This window comes from Amyelois transitella, chromosome 4 (assembly GCF_032362555.1).
Source record: "Amyelois transitella isolate CPQ chromosome 4, ilAmyTran1.1, whole genome shotgun sequence".
NCBI classification, from domain to species: domain Eukaryota; kingdom Metazoa; phylum Arthropoda; class Insecta; order Lepidoptera; family Pyralidae; genus Amyelois; species Amyelois transitella.
Genome location: NC_083507.1, coordinates 6,907,869 through 6,931,616, shown reverse-complemented (window position 1 = coordinate 6,931,616; position 23,748 = coordinate 6,907,869). Strand labels below are relative to the sequence as shown.

The 23,748-nt window shown below is 35.5% G+C and overlaps 2 protein-coding genes across 4 annotated transcripts in view; one reads left to right on the top strand and one right to left on the bottom strand.

The window, feature by feature from the left end:
- LOC106138405 (uncharacterized) overlaps nucleotides 1-23,748 on the top strand; it is a 104,676-nt gene that overhangs the window by 18,965 nt on the left and 61,963 nt on the right. Inside the window, exons 6-7 of the mRNA XM_013339543.2 lie at nucleotides 1,203-1,334; nucleotides 1,718-1,908. Of these exons, the coding sequence (XP_013194997.2) occupies nucleotides 1,203-1,334; nucleotides 1,718-1,908 (323 nt within the window). The remainder of the gene's footprint in view (nucleotides 1-1,202; nucleotides 1,335-1,717; nucleotides 1,909-23,748) is intronic.
- Nucleotides 2,425-23,748, bottom strand: part of LOC106138406 (CD82 antigen) — a 59,632-nt gene continuing 38,308 nt past the window's right edge. For all 3 annotated transcript variants that reach the window (XM_060954500.1, XM_060954499.1, XM_013339544.2), the window contains 2 exons: nucleotides 8,138-8,230; nucleotides 2,425-6,360 (listed from right to left, as the gene is read on the bottom strand). In XM_060954500.1, the coding sequence (XP_060810483.1) occupies nucleotides 5,190-6,293 (1,104 nt within the window). In that variant the 5' untranslated portion in view covers nucleotides 6,294-6,360; nucleotides 8,138-8,230 and the 3' untranslated portion in view covers nucleotides 2,425-5,189. The remainder of the gene's footprint in view (nucleotides 6,361-8,137; nucleotides 8,231-23,748) is intronic.

The following is a 23,748-nucleotide window of genomic DNA, read 5'->3' as shown; positions in this document are numbered from 1 at the left end:
GCCACGAATGACACGGTTATCTTCTTCTTCCTCCTGGCTTTAGTCCCGGTTGCATAGTTATCGCTCTAGAGAGGAGCCCGGGATATGCTTTTGACCATGGATCCTGGATTGGGTGAGTCAGGTTTTGACACGAAGCGACTCCCATCTGACCACCGCAACGTTTGTAGGTAAACCTAACCCGTATTGAATCGATCCATCCAGTTCATATCAATTCACATCCAGTTGTCTGAATGTATAGGTTTCCTCACGATGTTTTCCCTCACCTTAAAAGCATTAAGTAGCGACCAAACGATGTACATAATTTCGAAAATAGTAATTGGTACATGGCTGAGGTGGCATTCGAACCTGTGCCTTTATGCTTTTTGTGCATTTTAACCGGGCACCTCACCGATTCGACCACCGACGCTCCTTAGTTAACCGTGTGTTTAACTAAAGTACAATAATTTAAAAATACAATTTGTGTTGGAATTTTAAGTTATGAAAGAAAATTTAAATAGCCTTAATTTTTTATAAACAACAACTCAGCAAGATATCCTGCAGTAACAAGTTTGTCGGAATGAACTCGAACAATAAAATAATAAGAGATGGAGGAAGTTATATGACTTGACTGTAGAGTTGTTCTTAAGTTTTCATTGCTATTAAGCTGACGACATTAAATTGAAATTCAAATGAAGATTTTGAGTTTTCGGGTTATTCATGTTTGTGACATAAACATAGGAACAGCAAAGAGGGAAAATCTAATAGACTCAGATTAGAAAAAAATTGTTTGAATTCCAGATAATTCGTGCCGGGTGGTTTCGGGCACCAATTGAAAAAATAATAAGACCACTCCATCTGTTGGATGACGTAAAAGGCGACTAAGGGATATGCTTACAAACTTGGGATTCTTCTTGTTGGTGACGGGCTAGCAAGCTGTCACTTTACCTTTAGTGTTTAAATCTTAATTCTATCAGTACGTAAAACAGCTGGCATGTCAGTATTCTCAAGACTGTTGGCTCTGTCTACCCCGCAAGGGTTATAGACGTGATTATATGTATATATATATGTATATTCCAGGTTATTTATATTTGTGACAAATTTAATATACAGAAACGGGCATAATCTAATATAAAATGAGTAAAAAAAAGTTTCAGCGTGTAATTTTGAAACCCTTAATAATTACATTTTTCAAATTAACATAAATTTTATTTACTTCTTTGAAGAAAACATCATTAATAAAGCTATAGAACTGGCTTTAGACGATGCTAGGAAGAAAGGTATTCAAGGCAAAGAAATCACGCCGTTCATATTGTCTGCCGTCTCTCACGCCACCGGCGGCTCTTCGCTTGCAGCCAGTATCCTTTTTATATAATATTTTCTAAGATCAAAACAACATTGCTAATAAGTTTTGTTTTATAAATCTTTATGAAAATATTCACTAACTTTCAAATTATAGTAAGTATATTGACTGGTCTAATTTTAAAAGATAAATTTTCATTTTTATTTAGCACCCTATAATACTGCTTTCGTTATATTCTCCTTTGTAGTAACTGTACGAGATCTACATGTAGTGTTACAATGTAGATGTTTAACACCTAAAGCAATGGGCGCGTCAAAAATGTTTAATTATAAGTCGGTCTATTGTAGCTGCGTAATTCAGTCGTAAATTAAACTCCGGCGATCTCTAATGATAGTAGTGAAGCTAATTGCCTCAATTTCTTTCCTTAACGACTCGCAGACATCGCCCTCATAAAGAACAACGCGAAAGTCGGTGCCGACATAGCCGTCGAATTTAAAAAGCTGAACAATGTAGACAATTTTAATATTGAATTCCTGAAACAAGCGGCGCCGCCGAGAGACGGGGACGTGCTTGTCGTTGGTGGGGCGAATGTTGATAAAACTTATAGAATCACTGAAGACAATATAAAGGTAAGTTGATGCATATTATTCACAATTTTCAAAAAACGCATTTTACTTAAGGACCGATTGTTATGCTCAACTTAGTGAAGATTTATGATTAAAACATGGCAGCGATATCTAAATGCTGATGAGCATATAACGTTCTATATACTATAGGTTTCGTCAATTTATTGGTTCGATTTTTCGGTGTTTCTTCCAAATAAAATGTCTCTTTTGCAGTGATACTGATAAAGAAAAAGAAGTTAAAAGAAGCCGTCGATTTTGTTTTCTAGAAAGAATACTTGAATCGTTTTTTGTAATAAATTTTACTAAGTACTTAATTTTTTGCGTAGTTTGTGGAAAACGTAGTGAATAATATCCTTTTTATTTGTGACAGGTATATTTATACTTATATATCATTTCACCCTGTCATAGATCGTTGGAAAGTACACTTATCATAGTGGCTATCTATATATTGATTTAAATAAATAAGTTTGGGTAATAAATAAAAAGCTCTAATTAACAAACTTTTTATTTAATGCATTTATTATGATAATATTAGCTCTCAGTCGCCTAGTGCGTACCTTCGGAAAGTTGTAACAACTCTACGATAGCAATAAACGTTGATAACAAAGTTAAAGGACAGTGGGGAATACAAACAATTATTACATTGGTAGTAATCGTCTAAGAAACACTTTTCCTGCAAATCAATGAACAACTTTATAAATATTTTTAATACCCCGTTTTTCAATCGTTTAATATTTATATATTGTTAGATAACAATTTAATTTATAATTGCAAAATTTTACTATACGCCATTTATTTGCAGGAAAACATTGACGATCCGTAAATTTAGTCGATGTAAAGCATAATTTTAGAGATTGTTATAGAGTGCCATGGGCACGGAAATACAACAATACGTGGGTTCACGATGTGGGGTAGAAGTTGTAGGCAGCACTTCAGAGACGATCCAACTATATCATATCGATTAGTTTACAATAAACATAACATCAGATAAACGATTTTATAAGCCAAGGCACATGTTATTTTAACGTTTTGGAAGTAATTCAGGATTTAGATTGGATCCTAACTACAAATTATTCAACTTTCCGAATATAGGTACAAATTTTAATAAGATTGGTACATTCATGTGACAACAATATTAAAAAACTATTTTTCTGCATAAATTCACAAAATATTATACCTACTCTAAGCGAACATAATTTCATACTCATTATTATAAGTTTCTATAAATTTACGTCGTAATAAGTACAAATATGTAGGTAGGTATTCAAACATTGTTTTTACTTTACATACAAGTAGATGTCGAATGAACGCTAAACACGCATGGATCTGATTTATTTTAATTTGACACAGCCTTTAATTTACCTACAATCGTTCTTCTGATTCACTGTAATGGGCTCAATCTACATCTGTAGCAATCTCTATTAAGCAAGTACGATTGCTCTAAGAATATCGAATATGATAAATTCGTATGGAATATTTTAATTCCTCTGCTGTAAAACAAATAGACTTTTTTGCTTTATTGTTACAAGCATATAATTGTAGGCACTACGTCTTTTAAGCTCATATCAGTACTATTTTTTTTTTCAATCTGTCCATGCACATTAATATTCTCATTCTACACATGTACATTTTTTATAATATTTACATATTACTGGATCGTTGGATTTTCTGGTCTCGCTACACATGTGGTTCTTTATCCTCAGTACTTTCTATTAGTTATAGTTATAATAGGCTTCCAATATAGATTTATAAAACACGATCAAATGAACAGCGCAACAAGTATCGTCTACGGCGTAGTAACGATGCTACGGCGTAGCACATAGTACTGGCTACGATGTTCTTTTGAGAAGAAACATCTATAAAGTTACTGTTATTGTTTTGAGTAGATAAGAGAAATTTTTGGACTTTGTCAATTCGAGTCGGTCAATTCGAGACTTTTTATTGGTTTATTTGTGCATATATAAACCACACTGCAAGAAGAAGTCGCGGATCTGACACAAGAGAATTAAATGCAGCGGGAAACTTTGACTCTTTGATGTCTTTTTCAACATTAGAGGCCTCTACAAATAATTTATTTTAAGTTAAGCATGTGTTGCTAATTTAAGCCGTGGGTATGTAGTATGTATTTGTATAAGTGGGTAGGTACTAAAACTACAGCTATGAATACTGGTCGGGATTCGTGCATAAATTTATAAGGTAAATGATAGACCGTTTATATTAAATAAGACTATAAAAAACATTTGGTCTAAAACTCCACAAAAGTATCTTTAGTTTTTAACAATAAGAATTTTAAGACTTAATAATATCTGGTAAGCAATGTTTGTAGACAAAGTATAATGGGACCTTATGAATAATTGATAGGCTCATTAATTTATCGGTATACAATTAAAAGCTGCACTAAGCGCTAATTACAATGATCATTATTTTAGTTATTAATCTCCCTGATTCTGATGTTTTCTGGATGCTAATGGTTTGCCATTAGAATTAAGCGTTTATGTGTGCTTGCAAAATTCCAGATTTTTTCTTACACCATTGTCTTTATTTTCCTTGTATATAGCATAAAACAAACATATATGTACTATTTTTAAAGAAATATTCAACTGCCAAGCGTAGGAACTAAACACAAGCTTTGCTCGTGGAAATCATTTTGTTTAAATTACTCACTACACTGTTTTCGTCTGTTGCACATAACATCACATCTCAAAGGTTTCGTGATCATGACACTTACACTCATTCGCATCGCTGGAACTGTTTAGACTCTATCTACTATCAACATTACATATAATAGAGTCACATCGAATTGTTTTGATCATCGCAATTGACAGTACCGATGAGACCACGGTGCAAAAGCTGGGACTATCTACTCCGAACATAAGATACCGTTCCTGGAAATAGATCATACGCGAAAAAGTAATATATTTTAAACAACCATTCATGTATGATTTACAAATTCTGATGAATAAACTTAATGAGGAAAAATCCCAAAATTTTTTTTTGAAAAACCAGAATGAAAACTTATTTGTCGGCTTTGGTGGATGATCTGTTTTGAGGAACCGGATCAAATGGTTCGAGTGAAGCTATCCCCACAAGCTGTTAATATATAGAGCTCAAAGCTCGAATTCGGAGCGGGTGTGTCGGCGGTGGTCGAGCCGCACGCGGGCGCCGGCAGCCGCGCGCCGCACGCACACGGGCGCGGCGCGCGGCGGCGGCAGGTCTGCCTCGCAGCCGGCCGACGGGAACGACCGCCATCGCCGCCCGAACAACCGCTCCAAGTAACATCTTAGTCAGATTCTAGTCGCCGCGCTGTCTGCCGCTAATGGTCTGTATTCGCCGCGAGCCAGTTCGCGCATTTCGCAGTTGTTATTCCCGTTCACTGTCTTTGGACCTAATGGCTCGTCGTGTATACTCCGCCTCGGGCAAGGATCTGAGGCGCGGCCCAGCAGGGCTTCTCGTTCACCCGCCCGCTCGGGACTCCCACCGTGAGCCCGTACGCCACCATTTGCATTTACCGCGTTCACTATGACCGTTTGGGATAGCGGGCCTCCGTGAATTGGGCTGCCGTCAAGCAACTCCCCTGCGCTCAGTTCGCTTCGTAATATTCTAATTTTCTGAATCATCTCCTTTATTTCGTAACGAAGAATCCCAAGGAAGCACAACTTTAAAAATGCAATTACACAATATCCTAACACAAATAACGCGTCTGCTGTTCTTCGTAGCCACACAAGTAGTCTTTCTGCACACGCGGCCGTGTGCGGTGCGCAGTGCACTGATGTAAAGGGCGCGGGCGGCGAGACGGCCGTGGTGGCGAGGAGCGTCGGCGTTACTGCTGGTGTGTGCGCCGGTATACGGCAGCAACTTGGCGGAAGTGTGGTTCTATTAAATGCAGCGAAATCAGCAGGCCCTGTTACTCCACAGCACCGTTGCTCTCTTTGAAGGCGATCCCAAGCCTCTGAAAAATCTAAATCCGTATCGTAGTCCTTTGAAAGTCGGACTCTTAACTGTGGCCGTAATTCTCGACAAACTCTTTCAAATCTGAACGCCCAGTACACTCCAATAGCGGCGTCGCCTACCAACAGTGCCAATAGAGCAAGCCAATAGGCGTTCAACATGCGTTCGGACAATCGTAAAGCTGCCAAGCAACCCAGTAGTTGAAGTAGGCCAGCTTGAGCGGGCAAAGCAGCGTACCCGTAAAGGAATCCGGGCTGTGCTGCCCCGAGGCCCGGTACCAGCGCACGACGGTAGTCGGCGAGCGCGCGTCCCGCCGCTGCGCAAAACGCGAGCGCCCCTAGCAGGAGCGCGCCGTTGCACGCGTAGATCCAGATGCGGTAATAGCGCATTGCGCGATGCGCGGCGGGGTGCGCGGGGCGCGCGGGCGGCGGCAGCGTCATGGTGGCGGGCGCCGCGTCATGGCGCCGCCCGCGCCCGCGCCGCCGCCACGCGCCGCGCCCCACGCCTCTGAAACATAACAAAATCCTATTCATCGACATCATCATATTCAGATATATATTAATCATACGCACCATAGTATTAAATTTACAGAAATTATTAGCTATGTGGTAATGTATACATATATGGTAATTTTTTGATTTTGTATATGCTGATTTTTTACAGACACAAAGACGTATCCAAAGCCCTGAAGCTTAAATGCAGAGAATGCGACTGGGGTCACGCCTAGAATAGAGAGAAATGGCCATATTTAATATTTTGCTATATCACAATCAGGAAAAATACATTCTGGATAAATTTCTATTAAAAACAATGTATATCTGTAACATATCGCCCGGGATGGGTCTATAAACGAGTATGTATGTAATAGATCTAAGGTGGGTGGACCATGGAAGGCCACACTCCTTTGAAGGCCAACTGTTGAAAAGTCGTAGTTATTGACATGTTAAGACATATTTCTTATACTTGACACACACATCCATCAAACTCAAGGCCATAAACGTGGCAGCGAGTCGATTGCGCCGCCATTGTGGCTGTGCGATCTCATGCTTTGTAGACTTCGGTCGTCGACACTACAACTGTTATTCGCGCGCACAGCAAAACGTCAGTTTTTCGTTAATTTACTTATACTATTGCATTTTTTTTCTGTGAGTCGAAATAGAAGTATATGTCTATGGTATTAAAGAATAATGACATAGTTTTCCCTCAATTTAAGTTAAAATATTAGTAGTATTCCTAGGAAGGCCGGTCGTTCCTTAAATGGCCAATAAAAATTTGACGGTTGGCCTTGCTATGGTACATGGGCCTTAGAAGGAACACTTACAAAACATGTATGTATTAACAATTATTTTTAATTTATATTTAGATGTGGAAAGGCCTAGACGAAGTGGAAAGATGTGGTCTCTGGGAAACAGGCTTTATATATCTATGTATATGAAAAATTCATAGTCATAATCGTTAGTTTAGTATGGAAAGGAACATGTTGGCCTAACAAAGAACAGAACCATTGGAAGGCCAATTTGGATTAAAAAAAAGTTGGTAATTTCGTTATAAAACACGTTGATAAGATATTTATTGACAATATATAATATTCATTATATCTTGTTTTAAATTATTTCCATTAATATTTTCTTAGTTACGGTGTTCAAATATTGTTCGTTGAGTTTTTTATAAATGATAAAAATAAGTTGAGCAAATAATGTTACGCTTAAATGATAAAGCTTATTGTGTAGTATTAGTATATGCAGATATATTTATTGTTACAACTCTATTTTTGAGTTTAACGACTGATTTCTAATATTGGCCTTATTTGGAGCCGTGTTCCTTGCAACGCCATTTGGAAGAGCTTTATAAAACTTAAGTTTGTTAAAAAGTGATTAAAGTTAGGTAAAAAAAGAACGATTTAAATGGTGCACAATAAAACAAAGCATTACTTAATAATTTGTTTCCTTCATTTTTCCAGTAAACAAACGAATAAAAAGTATTTCTCCGTTAGAGTGGCCTTCCATGGTCCACCCACCTTATCAGTTTCCATTATTTTAGCTGTTTGAATATTCTACTTAACTAATTCCAAATAAAAAATTCAGTAATATTTATAACTCGTGAAAGGAATACTTCTGGACAAGGCTACTACATGTTAAGGAGATTCCTCTCTTCAGCTCTGACCACCGACATCTCAAATCTAGTGTTGACGTTCTTCTCCTATCGTCATATTTTGATGAATATATTATTTTTTATACAGAATAATTACAAACAGCGTAACCAAATAAATAATATCAATACATACAATCCGCCGCCCGTGCCGTTCGCGAGAGCCCTGGCTAGTCACAGGAGGGGCCTGGCGACCCTGAGCAGAGCTCCTACCACGCCGGTGCGCGTCCTGAAACAATGTAGATATTTACATGATTAAGGACGTTAATTTATTTAACATAATCATTAACAAACGAACGATGTTTTCCATGTTATAAACTATGTTCCGTGTTCTAAACTATGAATATACATATGTTAATTAATTAGCCAATGGATCATATCCACAAAAATCGGTATAATATTATTCCGATTTGAGAATTAGATAACGTTCAAAGACCACTATAATTTCCTGAGCAATTTAATTTACAGTTTAATTCGATTATAAAGTCTATAGAAAGATTTTCAAGTACTTAATGATGATTTTAATCAATTTCTCTGATGTTTAAAAAACCGCCTTATGAATATTGTACATGATATAGTTGGCAACAAAACACAACATTAGTTAGAGCGTTGTAACTATTGTACAAAGTTTCATTATCTGATTTACAATTCAATGTTCGTACATAGCCAGCAACAATGTACATAGGAGAACTTCCGCAAAGCTTCGATAATTATAGCTTTACTAACACAGGCCTGCAACTCCACCCTCGTAAAATGAAAAAAAATTAACTTCCGTTCCTGCAGGAAGTTTGGGAAATCCTCGCTTAGTGCTCCCCTAAACTACATAACGAACCAAAAACACATAATGGAATACCAAATTCAAAAAAACCTTAACCACATAGGGAATGAAAAAACACATGATGAAATACCAAATCAAGTCTCTAGACCCAGCGTTTTGGGCTGTGCGTTGTCAGTCAGTCAATAACGAAAGAGTTAATATTTATTTATTTATTATACATTCTTCTCCTTTTCTTTTTTTAAGAAATCTGTACGTTTTTTTAAGAGCTATCATTATGATTTAGCGAAAATTAAACTGCTAACTTATTTATATAATGTGATTTTCACAAACAAACAAAAGGTAGCTGCGTGTTAAACTCGCATTAAACTAATTCCGTGGCTTCAAAATAAGTAATTAGGTCAATCGGGAAAAACTATAAAACGTGTTTACTTTTCCAACTTGAATAGCTTTACATCATTATAGTTTTTACTTGTGTATGTATTAGTATTGATATTAATATACATACTTATACCAGCTTCTACTTTGTTGAGAACTCTGTCTTATTTTTATGCGTATGTAAAACGCCATTTCAAAGACTTGATATACCTACTTAATAGATTATGTTCGCAATAATTGTCATCAATAGCTTTTAGTACGTTATGTTTAGACTCTTCTCCCATGTTTAAGCCATAGCTGAACGTGGCCTTTCAGTCGTTGCGAGACTGTTGACTCTTGCTACCTCGGGATAAAGATGTAATTGTATGCATGTATGTATGTTGCATGTTAGTACAATTAGGTCAACATTTTTATATAACCATAATAAAACTAATTATTAATTCTTAAATCGGAATCACCGCCACCTACTCGAATTTCACTAAAGAAATCATTTCGAATCAAAATTTCAAAGCGCTCCTTATAAACCGTTCCTACTAGAAATCCAGTTAGAAGCTCTCGGCACGACTGAGTTTCACGACGGCTCACGTGCTCCGAATTCAGCACTTCGGTGAACTTGCAAACCACATGTATCAGTATTGGTTGTTTGTCTTCTTACTTGTTTTCAGCTAGTGGTTTTCATGAAAATAATGAGAGAGGTAGAAAATTAAAAATGTGAAAAATCTTTAATTTATTTTACCTACCTATTTTAGTTGCATGCAGATTGTACAAAATCGGAATAAATCTTTGCGTTCCTTTTTTCACTCAATATCAAAATCGGTCCATAAACAGAAAATTTCAAACCTTAATAAATAAATATATACTCTCATTTTTAGCAGATAACATTAAAAAAGTTTGAAAAATTTACATACGCTGCTTTAACAATACAAATGATTACATATATTAATTATAACAGTTAATTAACCTTTCCAAAATCAACACCAAATTCATTTGTGTGGTAAATGTCAAGACGACTCTTAGATATGCTTCGTTGGCAGCGTAATGTCAGTTTGGAGCTATTTTTGGAGTGGCATCCTTCAGTCCCAGGAGAAATATGTGAGGGCACTGCGAGTTTACAACATAGACGAAGCAGAAACATCCTTTCAAAGCAGTGGCATGATTGGTGGTGTGTCTTTGTTGAATCTAATTAAACCCCAGAACAAACAACTTTTAATAAACTTGCTCCCTCTTTTTTTAAATAATTCCAATTTGGAACTTTAAAATTGAGCTTTTCACGCTTTACAATATATCTTAATATGTAAGAATCTTCTTCTTCCTGGCTTTTGTCCGCTCTGGAGAGGAACTCGAGAAATGCCTTTGACACGAAACCACTCCCTTCTAACCTGCGCAACCTTTACAGAGGAGCCTAACCCGTATTAGATTGATCATGGTTAGGAAGCCAGTTGCCTGAATGTGCAGGTTACCTCACAATCTTTTTCCTAACCTTAAGAGCATCTGTAAGAAATGAAACTAATGAAACGCATTTTAACCGCACCTTACCGATGTGACTACCGACACTCTTAAGAAGTTGTGTAAGAATATAAACGCCAGATCCACATTATGATGGTTAATATTTAAAACAAGCGTAGACTTAAGACGCCTTCAAATATCATAACTGCTGCGATTTTGCACATGATTTCTACTCAACCAATTTACTTGAAACCACTTTTTAACTTTACATAAAAGCTTTTATAAAAAAAAACAACAGGCAAATGAAGTCATACAATTCATAAAGCAGGTTCTTCTTTATCCTTTCTAATTTATAACATGAAGCACAGCCGAGGTCAACTCCCTACCATCTCTGTCGGGAGATATTATACTCAGTAGCAGTTTCTACATATTTCATTTGCTTTTCAGTCAAAACGTATTAAATTAACAGGTAATCTAGACTAGTTACAATTACATAAATTAAAATCAAGTACTAAAGATCATATTAAAAAAAACATTTAAAGCTTGTTGGTGTACAACTACAAATGAATAAAGAAAGAGCAACCAATTTCAATAATAACAATACTCTGTTTTACTTTGCTGAGAAAAATCAGTCTGACACCTATAAGCAGATACCCTGTAGGTAGTCAAAATCGTTTACGATTACAATATTTTCCTGATAAAAACCAAGGTAAACCCCAAGGTTTTATCTGAGTCTCGAGCCTAATAAAATACGTCTAACTCAACAACTATCAAAATGTTAGTCATACTAAAACTGACATTAAATCATAACTCCAAACCAAACATATAAACTACTAACGTTCATAACTCACAATGAAAAATTCAATTCATAACAAATCTGTCTAAAACTTCACCCTTCGAAGCTAAATGAAAAAGTCAATCGAGCCGATAGTTGGTCGGATATTAAGCCAATGGATCCATGTTTAATCGCTGCAAACAACGCCTCCGCCCTGAATAGATTGGACTGTCAACAGCTTTATGACAATTTAATGCGGCGACGAGCGGCCCACGGCGCGGCTACGTGCATTTTATTGCGCCTGTAAAGTTCTTTTGTTTCATTCACTATTCTTTAGCAATAACATTTATAAGCGACTAGATTTTGTCCGCAGCTGTGCATGCGTTGAACTTAAATTTCCGTTTTCCCCACTCTCATGGGATTCTAAGGAAAAAATAACCGGCAAGGTAAAATCGGTTAAGCTGTAAATGTTTAATAAGCACAGTGTTTCAATATGATTATGTCTGTTCTGATCCGTCGCCTGTTGTTTATAATATGAAGTTTTTAATAATTTAAAGAGAGCCTTTTCAGATAAAGGGAAACATCAAAAAATCTTTTTACATAAAACATAAAAAAGGTATACAATTTACCGTATTTTTTTTCCTTATTTTATTCTTCTCATGTTGATACGTCACGAAGAGGATATAATCACTACGCATGTTATTATAAAATCTATATATTCAACTATCAGCACCTTTAAAAGGTATGGTATGGAGCGAAATAAAATAGTAAATATGCTGTTAAAAAAATTAAATATTGGAATATTTATTTAATATTTTATTTGTTACACTGAGAAGCAATACGACCATCTTATAGACCCTGTCACGTAGTATTAGAGAGTAAACTAAACATTTGATTGGGTCAGGTAGAAAAACCGAACATACGGGTATAGATTTTGCTATTTACCCAACAACACATTCTATCTAGATACTTCCGTCTTATATCAAATTGTAACTCCTCCCACATAATAAAAGGCTCTTTGTTATAATTTAAACAAAATAAAGAGAACGAAATATATAGCTTATAGAAGTTCATCTCTTACTAACCAGATCTATGATTGTCTAACTCAGACACAATAGTCGTTACTATTACGGACTAACAAACTTGTTGGATGAACAACAAAGCGGGGTCAGCATGTAGTGCAGTGGATGGAAACCGCACAAATAGACTATAGTCATCAAAAGTTGAATTGGATACAAAACAAAACGAATGTTTTAAGCGCTAATAGTTAGCACCGATTTTCTGAGTTATGTCTCATCCAAACCGGGATCATGGTCAAAGGCGTACCCGGACTGTTTTCCAGAGAGGTCAGGATATTTCCGGAACTAACGAAAGTAGTAAAAAGTTGATTATAAATGGAAATAACTATGTACAAAATTAGCGTATTCTCATATTTATATTTTACATTAACTACTATTAGTCCGACAGAAACCCTTAACGATAAAATAGCCTACATAATGTTGTAACACAAACTCAGCTACCGCAAAAAGATTTTTTTTCTGTAATATATATATTGAAAGCGTTAAGGAGTATGATGGGTGTTAAATTAAGTGACCGGATAAGGAACAGCGTGATAAGGGAATGTTGTGATGTGAAAGAAGATGTAGTTACAGGAATAGAAAAGGGTATGTTAAGATGGTTTGGTCATGTGGAGAGGATGAATGAAAGCAAGTTGACTAAGCAGATATACAAGGAGAGTGTGGAGGGAAAGGTCGGAGTGGGAAGACCTAGACGAACGTATCTTGATTAAATTAAGGACGTCCTGGTAAAGGGTCAGGTCAAGAGTACCCGAAACCGCCGAACTTGCATGAAGAGAGTTATTAATGTGGATGAAGCGAAGGAAGTATGCAGACATCGTGGCAAGTGGAAAGAGGTAGTCTCTGCCTACCCCTCCGGGAAAGAGGCGTGATTTTATGTATGTGTATGTATGAATATATACATATATTGAACTGATGAATAAACTGAAATCGTAAAATATTTTGATTACACTGTTTTCGTCAAACAGTCTCAGCCAGTGGAATTCGAAATCGAACAAATAATAACAATTGAGTTTTCATGAATGTTTCCCTAATTTTATACACATTTAATTATTTGTGCAAATGCTTATGTTTTTTAATCACTTTATGTGTGTGGTATCTTTTGTGTGTTTCTTCTTGGTCATTTAGTTAATTAGCCGTTAGCTGAAAGTTAAGTCAGAGTTCCACAATGTTTGAGTGACCGAGGTCGGACCCATCTCCCCAGCTGACTTGTAACGCGGGTCGAGTGAAATTAGATGAATTCTCTCCTAACCAACAAATTCTATTGTTGTATAATTACTTCAATCCTAAAAGCTGACATTACGGACGGACGAACCATTAAAAATAATGTTCACACATAAGTAGGTTTCTGTGCCAACAAAACTTTATTGAACCAAAAGTAATAACCATCGGGGCGAAGGTCAAAGCTTTTCGTTTCTTAAAAACTCCGAGCATTTCTTCATTTAAAAGGACACGTCGCAAGCAACGTTTCTAATAACGAGACGACATCGCGTCTTGGGTCACCCTCATCAAGCTTAATGTTGCCAATCAATAAGGAATTGCGAAAATAGGGAGGGAATACCTCGGCGCCAAGCGATTCTTGAAATGTCTACGAAGCATAGATCTACGAGTGTCTACGATCATAGCACTCGTAACAACAAGCAATAATTATCTGAAACAACAAAAAACGGGGTAAAAAGTCCTATGTAACACATATTACGTCTTTATCCCTATGGGGTATACAAAGCCGTTGGGCTAAATGGCATAATGATTTAATTAAAATTTTTCTTCGTTTCTGATTAACATAGAAGACGAGCCTTACTTTAAATTTAAATGTATGCTCTCACCCGGTCTAGCTTTCCGGCAGCGGTCTTTTAAGTGTCTGGTTATTAAACAGTAGTTTCTAAACTTACCTGTTATACAAATAAAGGGAGTTTTCATCGCAATAAAATTAAATTTTATGTACATACTAGAGAGCGCCCGCGGCTCCACACACGTAAAACGAAAAATCCCATTATCTCCCGTTCCCGTAGGAATTTCCAAAAGGTTTTCTTAGCGGACGCCTACATCATGGCAACTGTCTTCGCATTGATACTCGTACATAAATGAGTCAATCTGTTACCTTTCCGTATTATATATAAAGATTCCTTGTTTTATTTGAAATGTATTTTGTTATATAGTGAACATCTCATTAGCAGCCAGGTCAGCTCGTTATCTCAAATTAAGGAAGCGACAAAACTTGGAAATATAAAAGGACGTATCATTGAAAACATCAAATAATAATAAATAATGGGCTTATAATTGACTGTTCATAACTCATAAATATAACATAAGCTACGGCAAGCAGTTACCTAATACAGGAAATTGGCTCTTCATTATTCCATCATACAATGAGCCAGGGAAATTCGCAAAATATCCCGTTATAGCGAAAACGCCCTCATTTCTACGTGTAGGTATCATTATAATTTGAGTAGGTGTCGTCTGCACGTGTAAAATACAATGAATGTACAATTTTCTTTAGTTCATTGTATATCTTAATATGTTAAGAGTATTTTATATTCTTCTTCCTCCTGGCGTAAGTCCCGGTTACATTCTCACCTTAGGTACTGGAGAAGAGCCCAGGGTGCGCCTTTACAACCATGATCCCGGATTGTGTGGAGTCAAGTATTTACACGAAGCGACTCCTATCTGACCTCTTCAACCTTTGTAGGGGAACCAAACACATATTGGATCATAGTAACACATTCAGTTGCCTCAGTGTAAGAGCATCAGTTAGCACTCAAACTAATATACATAAATCAGAAAAGAGTCATTGGTACATGGCCGAAAGTATTTCATATTGTCTAAAATTATTAAGATGTATAAACATACTGCAATGTGTATTCTAGATAAAATGCATTAGCAGACAATGCCATTCAGAAAAAATAAAGAAGTTTTTAGACATATAACAAAATAATATCGACTAAATTCAATAACGGCAACACCTTTTTATATTTTAGCCAATTCTGCGTAAGTATAAAAAAAAATCTATACCTAAATGTACTTAATGTTAATCACAATTTACTTTATTACTGAACACTGACCGAACCACGAACAATGAACGCAAAAAAGACAGACTTGCATTGCCAGTAACAATGTCGCATTTACATCCAATAAAGTAAAGCGCAAATAAAATCTCAATGGTGCCGGTTGTGTCTTTATTGCAACGAATCAAGAGCAAAGCGATGTCCCGATACTAAGAAAAACATTGTAACGGCGCGTAGGAGCAGCCGAGGCTGGCAGCGCGCCAAATCCTATAGAGGCTTCAAGCTTCCTTACGACCTTGCCACTGATGACGCGCCTAGCTCGCTCAACGAACCACCTACACCAATTCCCTTTATGTATAAACAACCAAGTACAGCCGCGTTTTCTTTTGCATTTTTGAAAGTAAAGTAATGCGGGCTACCACCCGGAACGCAAGCCTGCGATGCTCTGTTTTTAAATAATTAAAATAAAATATATTTTACAATCTGTTTGCTTGGTATTTTAGGACAATAAAAAAGTTGATACCTTTTTAAATGTATAAACAGTAAATTGGCCGACAATACATATGAATAGAATAGAGACCTTACAACTGATGGCGCGCCTAGTTCATCGCTCAATGGACCACCTACACCAATTCCCCTCGTATAATACCCATATAAACAACGAGGTACAAATCCTTGACGTTTGTTTTGCATTTTTTTTAATTAATAATTTTAAGAAAATTGATAATCAGAAGGTTAATTGATCGATAATGCGTATGAATGCTAATGGCGTTATGTAATAAATATGTGATATTATAATTACTATATTCTTTGAATCCTTCTTTGAGATATTAGCCTACTGTCTAATTGTTTCTTATAATGACAAGTCAATCTTAATTCCATCTATACCACATATATTTATTATGGTCTAATAATTATACGTAGGTACTTCTATTATTTTATTCCTTTACACGTGTATAAGAAAAAAATAATTCCGTGAAATGTTAATTGTAAGCAACCCATGCGTGTAGCACGACGTGGGCATATTTTACATAATTCAGTAAATATTTTCAGCGGGTTATGTGGATTTCAAAGCCCTCTCTTCTGCAGTGGCTACCTTAATAAATATATTTTTTATAAATTACTTATATTTTGCATGAATCTTCAAATACCCTGGGAAACCCCCTTTTCAATAATAAAATTTTAGGAGATTTAAAATATTTTTAATAGCTCTTTTATTCATTTAAACTTCATTGCAAAAAATACAAATGTATATCACAATTGGCGGACTCAATGCTAGAAGCATTATCTACCAGTCAACCATTGGGTCTGACAGAGAACTTTATGTGGGGTCAAATTAATAAATATATTTATACCTACACAAAATATTACATTTACTTTAAATCCACGTCCCTACATTTATCATCAAATGTTGAGCGCTAACATTTGTGTGAACTGGCCTTAAAAAGATTTTATGGACGACATGCAAATAGGATTGCCATGGGTCAACGTGTCAAGGCTCATCGTGTCCATGCAAACGGAAAAGACATAATTCCAAGTCGACGAAAATGTTAAGCGCATAATTCTATAAAAAAGAAACGTTTGTTAAATTAATTTTGGTTTTAAAGTTTATTTCTTCTGTCACTGTTATACAACAGCAGTTTTTATTTTTTATTTAATACTTTATTGCACTAAGGCGGATTTAATTACATTTTACCATTCTCTACCAGTCCAGTTTAGAGCGTAGAAATTGAAATAATATAGGACTAAAGACTAGAGACTAAAACGACACAAATTCAGATAACAAGACATATAAAACATTGAAATTTAAAAATATCAGAGAGTTATATAGAAAACAATATTCATTTAACAATATATCAAATGTTAAAGAACAGTTATCTTTGGCTAGATACTTGCTCTTCCAGATACCAGTGCCATAATTCATTTAAGTAAAATCCTATCCGCAGTCCCCTTTCAAATCTCAACACAGGTCGCTCCTCTTTTACAATATTGGGGCTCATGTTCTCGCTATTTATCAACGCTACAAAATTATATTAACCTGTCCTGAAAGTTGATTAAATGAGACGGAGCACCTCTGGATTACAAGAATGATGATGGATCGTATTGCGCGTGCATTTTCTTATATTTTGTGGCGTACTCTGCCTAAAACAATGTTCAATCATACAGTATTTCCACATTGTCCCCCCCCGACACTCCACTCTAGGAGCAAGTATTTTCATCCAAAACAGATTCATTGATTATCATGTGTGTGATCCATGCCAAAATGATCATTTTTATCATCACCAACTAAGTATTTGTAAAATTACTTTTATGTAAGCAAAACTTTTATCACTACCTATTAAGCAGTCATTTGTGTGCAACAAAACTTAACAGAAAACAGTCGAACTTCAAGCAAGTTTGCAATCCCTTTGTTCGAAGTCGAAAAGTGTAACAAATTTCCAAGTTTCCGGTTTTTGAGATTGACGAAGATACAAAGCTTTTGAATTAATTGAAGACAATGCAAATCAGCTAAATCTTTGCATAAAAAAGACTATATTTAATCGGCATCTTCGACTCTGTTTATTTTGAAGCGATTACGTTTCCTTCTCATTTCTTTAGTAATTTTTAAGATATTTTTAACATAATTAATTCATTACAACCAGTAATTTTACTTTTATATACCTATTTTTAATATATTTATTATTTATGTGCATTCTCCGCCGCAGCAAAGCTTAATATCCACTTTCATGTAATAAAACAAAATAATTTTTCAAAGACAGATCAAATCACAAGCTCGGGACTAAAATGCATGCTATTTCAGCCTAATAATGAGGTCGCATAATCGGCTCAAATAGCTTTAGCAGTGAGGAATTAGCAATATTAAATTTTGCCTATCACAATAATGCGCGCTGGGAATGCAATCGTCGTTGGCGTGGCTCCAGGTCCAATCGTAAAATGACAGAGATTCACGCCTCCCCGAGCGTTTTCACTGCATAGCTCTTCTCTCTATTTAGCCTCAACATAAATGCAACTAAATAACGAGCATTGGCCAGGAGTGCTGGTTTTAGTGGTAACGACTCAATTTCCCGGCTATAACATTTGTTAGCTTTTCGTGTTTTGTGATGTTTACTAACCACAAATTCGATTAAGTTTGGGGTTACACCGTATTGATTTACTACAATTGTTTTTATTATTAACCACTAATGCTGTTAGATAGACTGTACTCGTACCAGCCAGGACGATATAATAAGCTAAGATATGATACAATACCCTTTATTTTCATTGCTGCTGCTTACGCATGAATGGTACATTACTTTTTAAACATTTCCACATCTTTGTTATGCATAACCATCACTTCTGCCATCTTTGACCAATCGTAAAAATACGTTTTTTTTTTAAGAGCATCATATTTTTTATAACTTCGACTATTCATTATTTAACTAGCTAATAAACTGTATTCTAAAATGTTGTACTATGTGGTAATATAAAACGTTAAAACTTTAATGTAACCCAGACTACGCTACTGAGTTTAAAGTAAAAGCGGCAACCGCAACCAAGCCCGTCATCCTCCCCGTCTCGCCGCTAGCCAAGCCAGGGCGTAACACGAACGACTTACGATAAAACAATGAACAATTCGTAAAAGTTTTTTGTTTATTTTATTCAATTCACACTTTAAACATTATTGAGCATGGAAATTTGAGGCTACATTTATCACACCCCCAGTATATTTTCCCACCGCAAAACTTAAAAAATGAGGACACAGGAGCGCGGTGAGATTTAAACCTAGAAACCGAAACGCAAAACCTCATGCAACTCCAAATTAATCTCCAGTATATTGAACGCTCATAACACTAAACATATATTGAAGTGTATTTACATATTCCAATCACGTATAACCGCGTCCTTCAGCGCCAAAAATAGTCTCGGCTCAATTAATTAGAGGCCTTAAATCTCCATCGCCGTACGACCCACCTCGCGAACTTTCCCTATCAATGAAATTTATTGTGTGCTTGATAACTGATAACGATATTTTAATGGCCATCTCTGATAGGCAAAATTCCTTATAATACTTCTAAATAGGTACTAAAAATAACATATACCTTTGCACTTTCTTAAATTGAGTACTATTACTCTCTTTGGCTCAGCGGCAGTACGCTTGTCTGTGACATCGGAGGTCCCGGGTTCGAATCCCGGTCAGGGCATGATGAAAAAAGAACTTTTTCTGATTGGCCTGGGTCTTGGATGTTTATCTATATAAGTATTTATTATAAAATAAAGTATCGTTGAGTTAGTATCTCGTAACACAAGTTTCGAACTTACTTCGAGGCTAACTCAATCAGTGTAATTTGTCCCGTATATATTTATTATTTATTATTATTAATGAGTAGCTCAAATTTTCCTATGTTTCGTGGACTAGGTTCATGTCTGTCTGTTTCACGTTCACGGCTGAGTCACCTAACTAAATTAAGTATAATTTTTGTATAAATTCAACTGAATTTATACAAAAATAATACTTAATTTGGTTTTGAGTATTTATTTCTGAATTGATAGATCTGAAATTCCGAGATCCCGGTAAATACGGGATTTAATTAATCCTGGAAGGAGATGCAAAAAAAAATCTTACTATAGTAATTACTTAATGAATGATTTTTCTTAAGAAGAAAATACATTTTCTTTCACCAAAAATCTGCTTCCTTAGTTTACCTAGGTCTTCACTTTGCTCTACTGGGCCGACAACAAGAACCCACGCACACACCAAGAATCTACACTTTCCAAGAATCGCGAGCAAACTTCTAACAAAGAACTAAACTAGTATGAGAACACTCAATAATAGCCGGAACACTATGATGTAACTTCTAGGCTTTTAGGCCCGGCGATGCAGTCCCGTGGAAATGTACTAGCATAGAAATAGGCAGTTATTACAATCCAATTTGGGTTTAGGTCTCCTGCGAACGAAAATGACAAGAAGATGATTTCTTTATTGGCGGTAGTGTTTTTTTATAAATAATAATAATTTTATAAATAACTTTTATAAATTTTGCACACTTTTCTTCTTATTTTTATGATAAACAATGATCCAGAATATTTTAATTATACTGTTTTAGACAAGTTAATAGGGTTTATAGTGTCCACTTTAATGGATCCATTTAGAATTAATTATCCTGAGCATCCTCTGTTTCAGAGCTTAAACAGATTATGTATTAAGAACATTATAATGACGATTACAATAGGAGTCCTCAAACATGTTTATGTGTGCCTATAGAATAAAATATGTATTGCAATATATGTGTCTAATATTATTTAATTATTTTAATCACAAACACTATTTTAAAATAACATAATCACGTCTATATCCCTTGCGGGGTAGACAGAGCTAACAGTCTTGTAAAGACTAATAGTCTTAACTTTCATCTATTTGGTTTTAATATAGAATTGAGATTCTAAAGACGGGTTGCTAGCCCATCGCCTAAACGAAGAATTTCAAGCCTACCCCTCAGTCGCCATGGGAGAGTGATGGAGTGGTCCTATTCCACCATACGGTTTTAAAATAACAATTGAGTAAACATCTCTTTTTGTTTAATGTATTGTCTGGTATACTGATTTAGAGTCAATGTCAAAATTTCCAGCAGTAGGTATTCGACTTCATTGTGATGGGATAAAATTTACAGCTAAATAGGAAACTAGTATTTTTACAGAAGACGTCAAAGATAGATGATGTTTATATTTTAATGACTCAAATGTCTGGGTATATAAAAGAATCATTGTACTCTAGACTTTATTACATTTTAACTTTCTTGGGCAGTTGACGTGAAAACCTTTGTTGGTTTAGAGTAAATTTACAGGGGTCAGATTGCGGTCTTATAAGCCGTTACGACGACCCGGCAAAGCGGCTGGCGGAGACCGCTATCTTTGTTTTATGTCCTAATGTAATAATAATCCACCAACCAATGCGTCATAATGGAAATCTCTATTTAGACTAAAGGCTCGTAATCAAAATATCTTCTAATTTTCAAAAACGTAAATTACTTAAAAGTTTCATGGATTTATTTCGATGTAAATTTCCTATTGTCTTAGAGGTCAAAAGACCTACTTAGTGAATTTTCTATAACTCAGATTTTATAAAAAGTTAAATTGAATAAAAAGGTTTTATCAAATTCATCATTTTAAAGTTTGGGTTATTCAATTTTATGAATGTCAGCATCATCAAAGAATGGAAGTGGTTTTTTTTACATTCTATATGTAAACCACATACATACCTATAGAATGTAAAAAAAACTAAATAATGCTTAGATTTTATGCCTAAAAAAACCATGAGCAAAACTGGAAGTATACAAATTATCATCTCTTCACTTCATTACTCATATTAAAAAGTAAGGTCCCCCTTTTTTCTCTGACTGTATGTATGTGCCAATCTCGGATAGTTGTGGACGGATTTTATTCTTGTTTGAAATGTCGAAAAGAGGGTTTTCTAAGGGTGCGAAGACGACGCGGGTCGCTAGTAAAGCATAGAGGAAAACGAGCTACCATACTGTATTATACTTACATATAAAATGGAGCGATAATATATAATAATAACCGGTCATAAGTCATTACTGTCTTTTTTGTACAGAGTTAATTTAGTATTTAAGACGCTAAAAAACGGACACGGTACAAAGAGAAATATCGGAACGCTTCAGAACCTTAAAGAGGGTGCAACTAAGAAAGATAATAGAGATTGCTTATGTTAAGTAATGGAGTAATGCCGTCGTATTATAAAAATAAAGTCACTTATTGAACTTAACGTTAAATTGTACCGAAATAAAATCATTTCTGTTCTCAGTATTTTGTTATTGTGGCTTGTGGAGACGTGACTGTAACGTAAGTCTAGCCACAACGCAGGTACGAAGTCCATAAACTCACAACATCTATATTACCGACCACAAACCCGGCTCACATGCGTTGTCTGGGCTTGATTCGACGTAGTAATTATTTATGTAACTGTGTTTTGTTCGCGTTTTATATGCGCCGTATTTGTATGAAATTTTGTCGGATTTCCATAAAATTTAATATAAGATTTTCTAAAAATATAAAACATACAAACAAAACAAATTTAAAATCTCAAAGCACATGTTGGACAGCTTTTAATTAATAAGTAATAATTTTTTAAATATTCACAATTTCGTAAAAAAATTAAAGTTTTCGCGGTGAACAACTAGTTAATTCAATAAGCTGATCAACATCGACCGGAGCGAGAGTAAACTATGCATTTCTACAGTATACAATCATGCGGAGCGGACAAAAGAAAATTAAAAAAAGTTTTTATCGGAGATAGTGGAAATCAATCAGAGGGACGTGCCGGGTCGTGTCTATCAGAGACAGCACACATCGGTCCCGGCGATTGCTTTGTGCCGCAGGAAATTAGTTTCAAACTTGTGAGCGAGTTGGTCCGCTCCTTTTGAACCCATCGTGGACGGCCTGAACTTATTGCCTGACTGCCCAATTAGTATCGATGGTTTACAAAGCTACCTGAATTGCTTTGAAGTTTATAGAGATCTCAGTAGTATAAAAATAATTATAAATATTGCACTACGTTTCTGTAAACGTAGTGCACAATTTAAAGTTTATTTTGTAAAAAATTGAATTGATTGGATGATAAAGGATAAGTTTCAATTCATAAAATTACTTAGTTGACTGAAATTTCATAAATTTAATAAAAACCTATTAACTAAGTATTCGAAATTTTTAAGATATTTATAGAATGAACATACAAAATCCATAATGGAACTTCTGGTATACAATAAAAATGTTTGTACTCTGGAAAAAATATTTTACAGTGGCAACAGGAGTACATAAGAATAATCAAGTCGCCGGTACGTAGGTAATCCACATAGTTACGTTCTCATTTCTAATATATTTTTGAAATCCAGTAATGCGGAAGCTGTGGACGTACCGACGGAACTTCGCAGGAAAGGTATCATAAATTTGAACCGAGCAAAGACGCAGCAATTCCTGGTTTAAATCTGTTACATAAACGTCAGCTTCAAAATTTATTTTAGGATTTTCAAGAAAATGTTTTGATAACGTGATTTCGTTTTTCGAATTTATTATTCCAACGCGTGCTTATACTTTAGAATGATTCACTCTCTTGCATTGAAATGACTGACACAAAAAAATTATCCGATCATAATCATTCCACAGTAGGTTTGAATGCAGTGACAGGAAACAGGCGAGCAACGTGCACCGTGCACCGGCTGGCACGGTCTCCTGTCAGCAATCATTCACTACTTTACACAAACTTTGCAAATTTAAAACACTACATTGTATTTCCCAGTA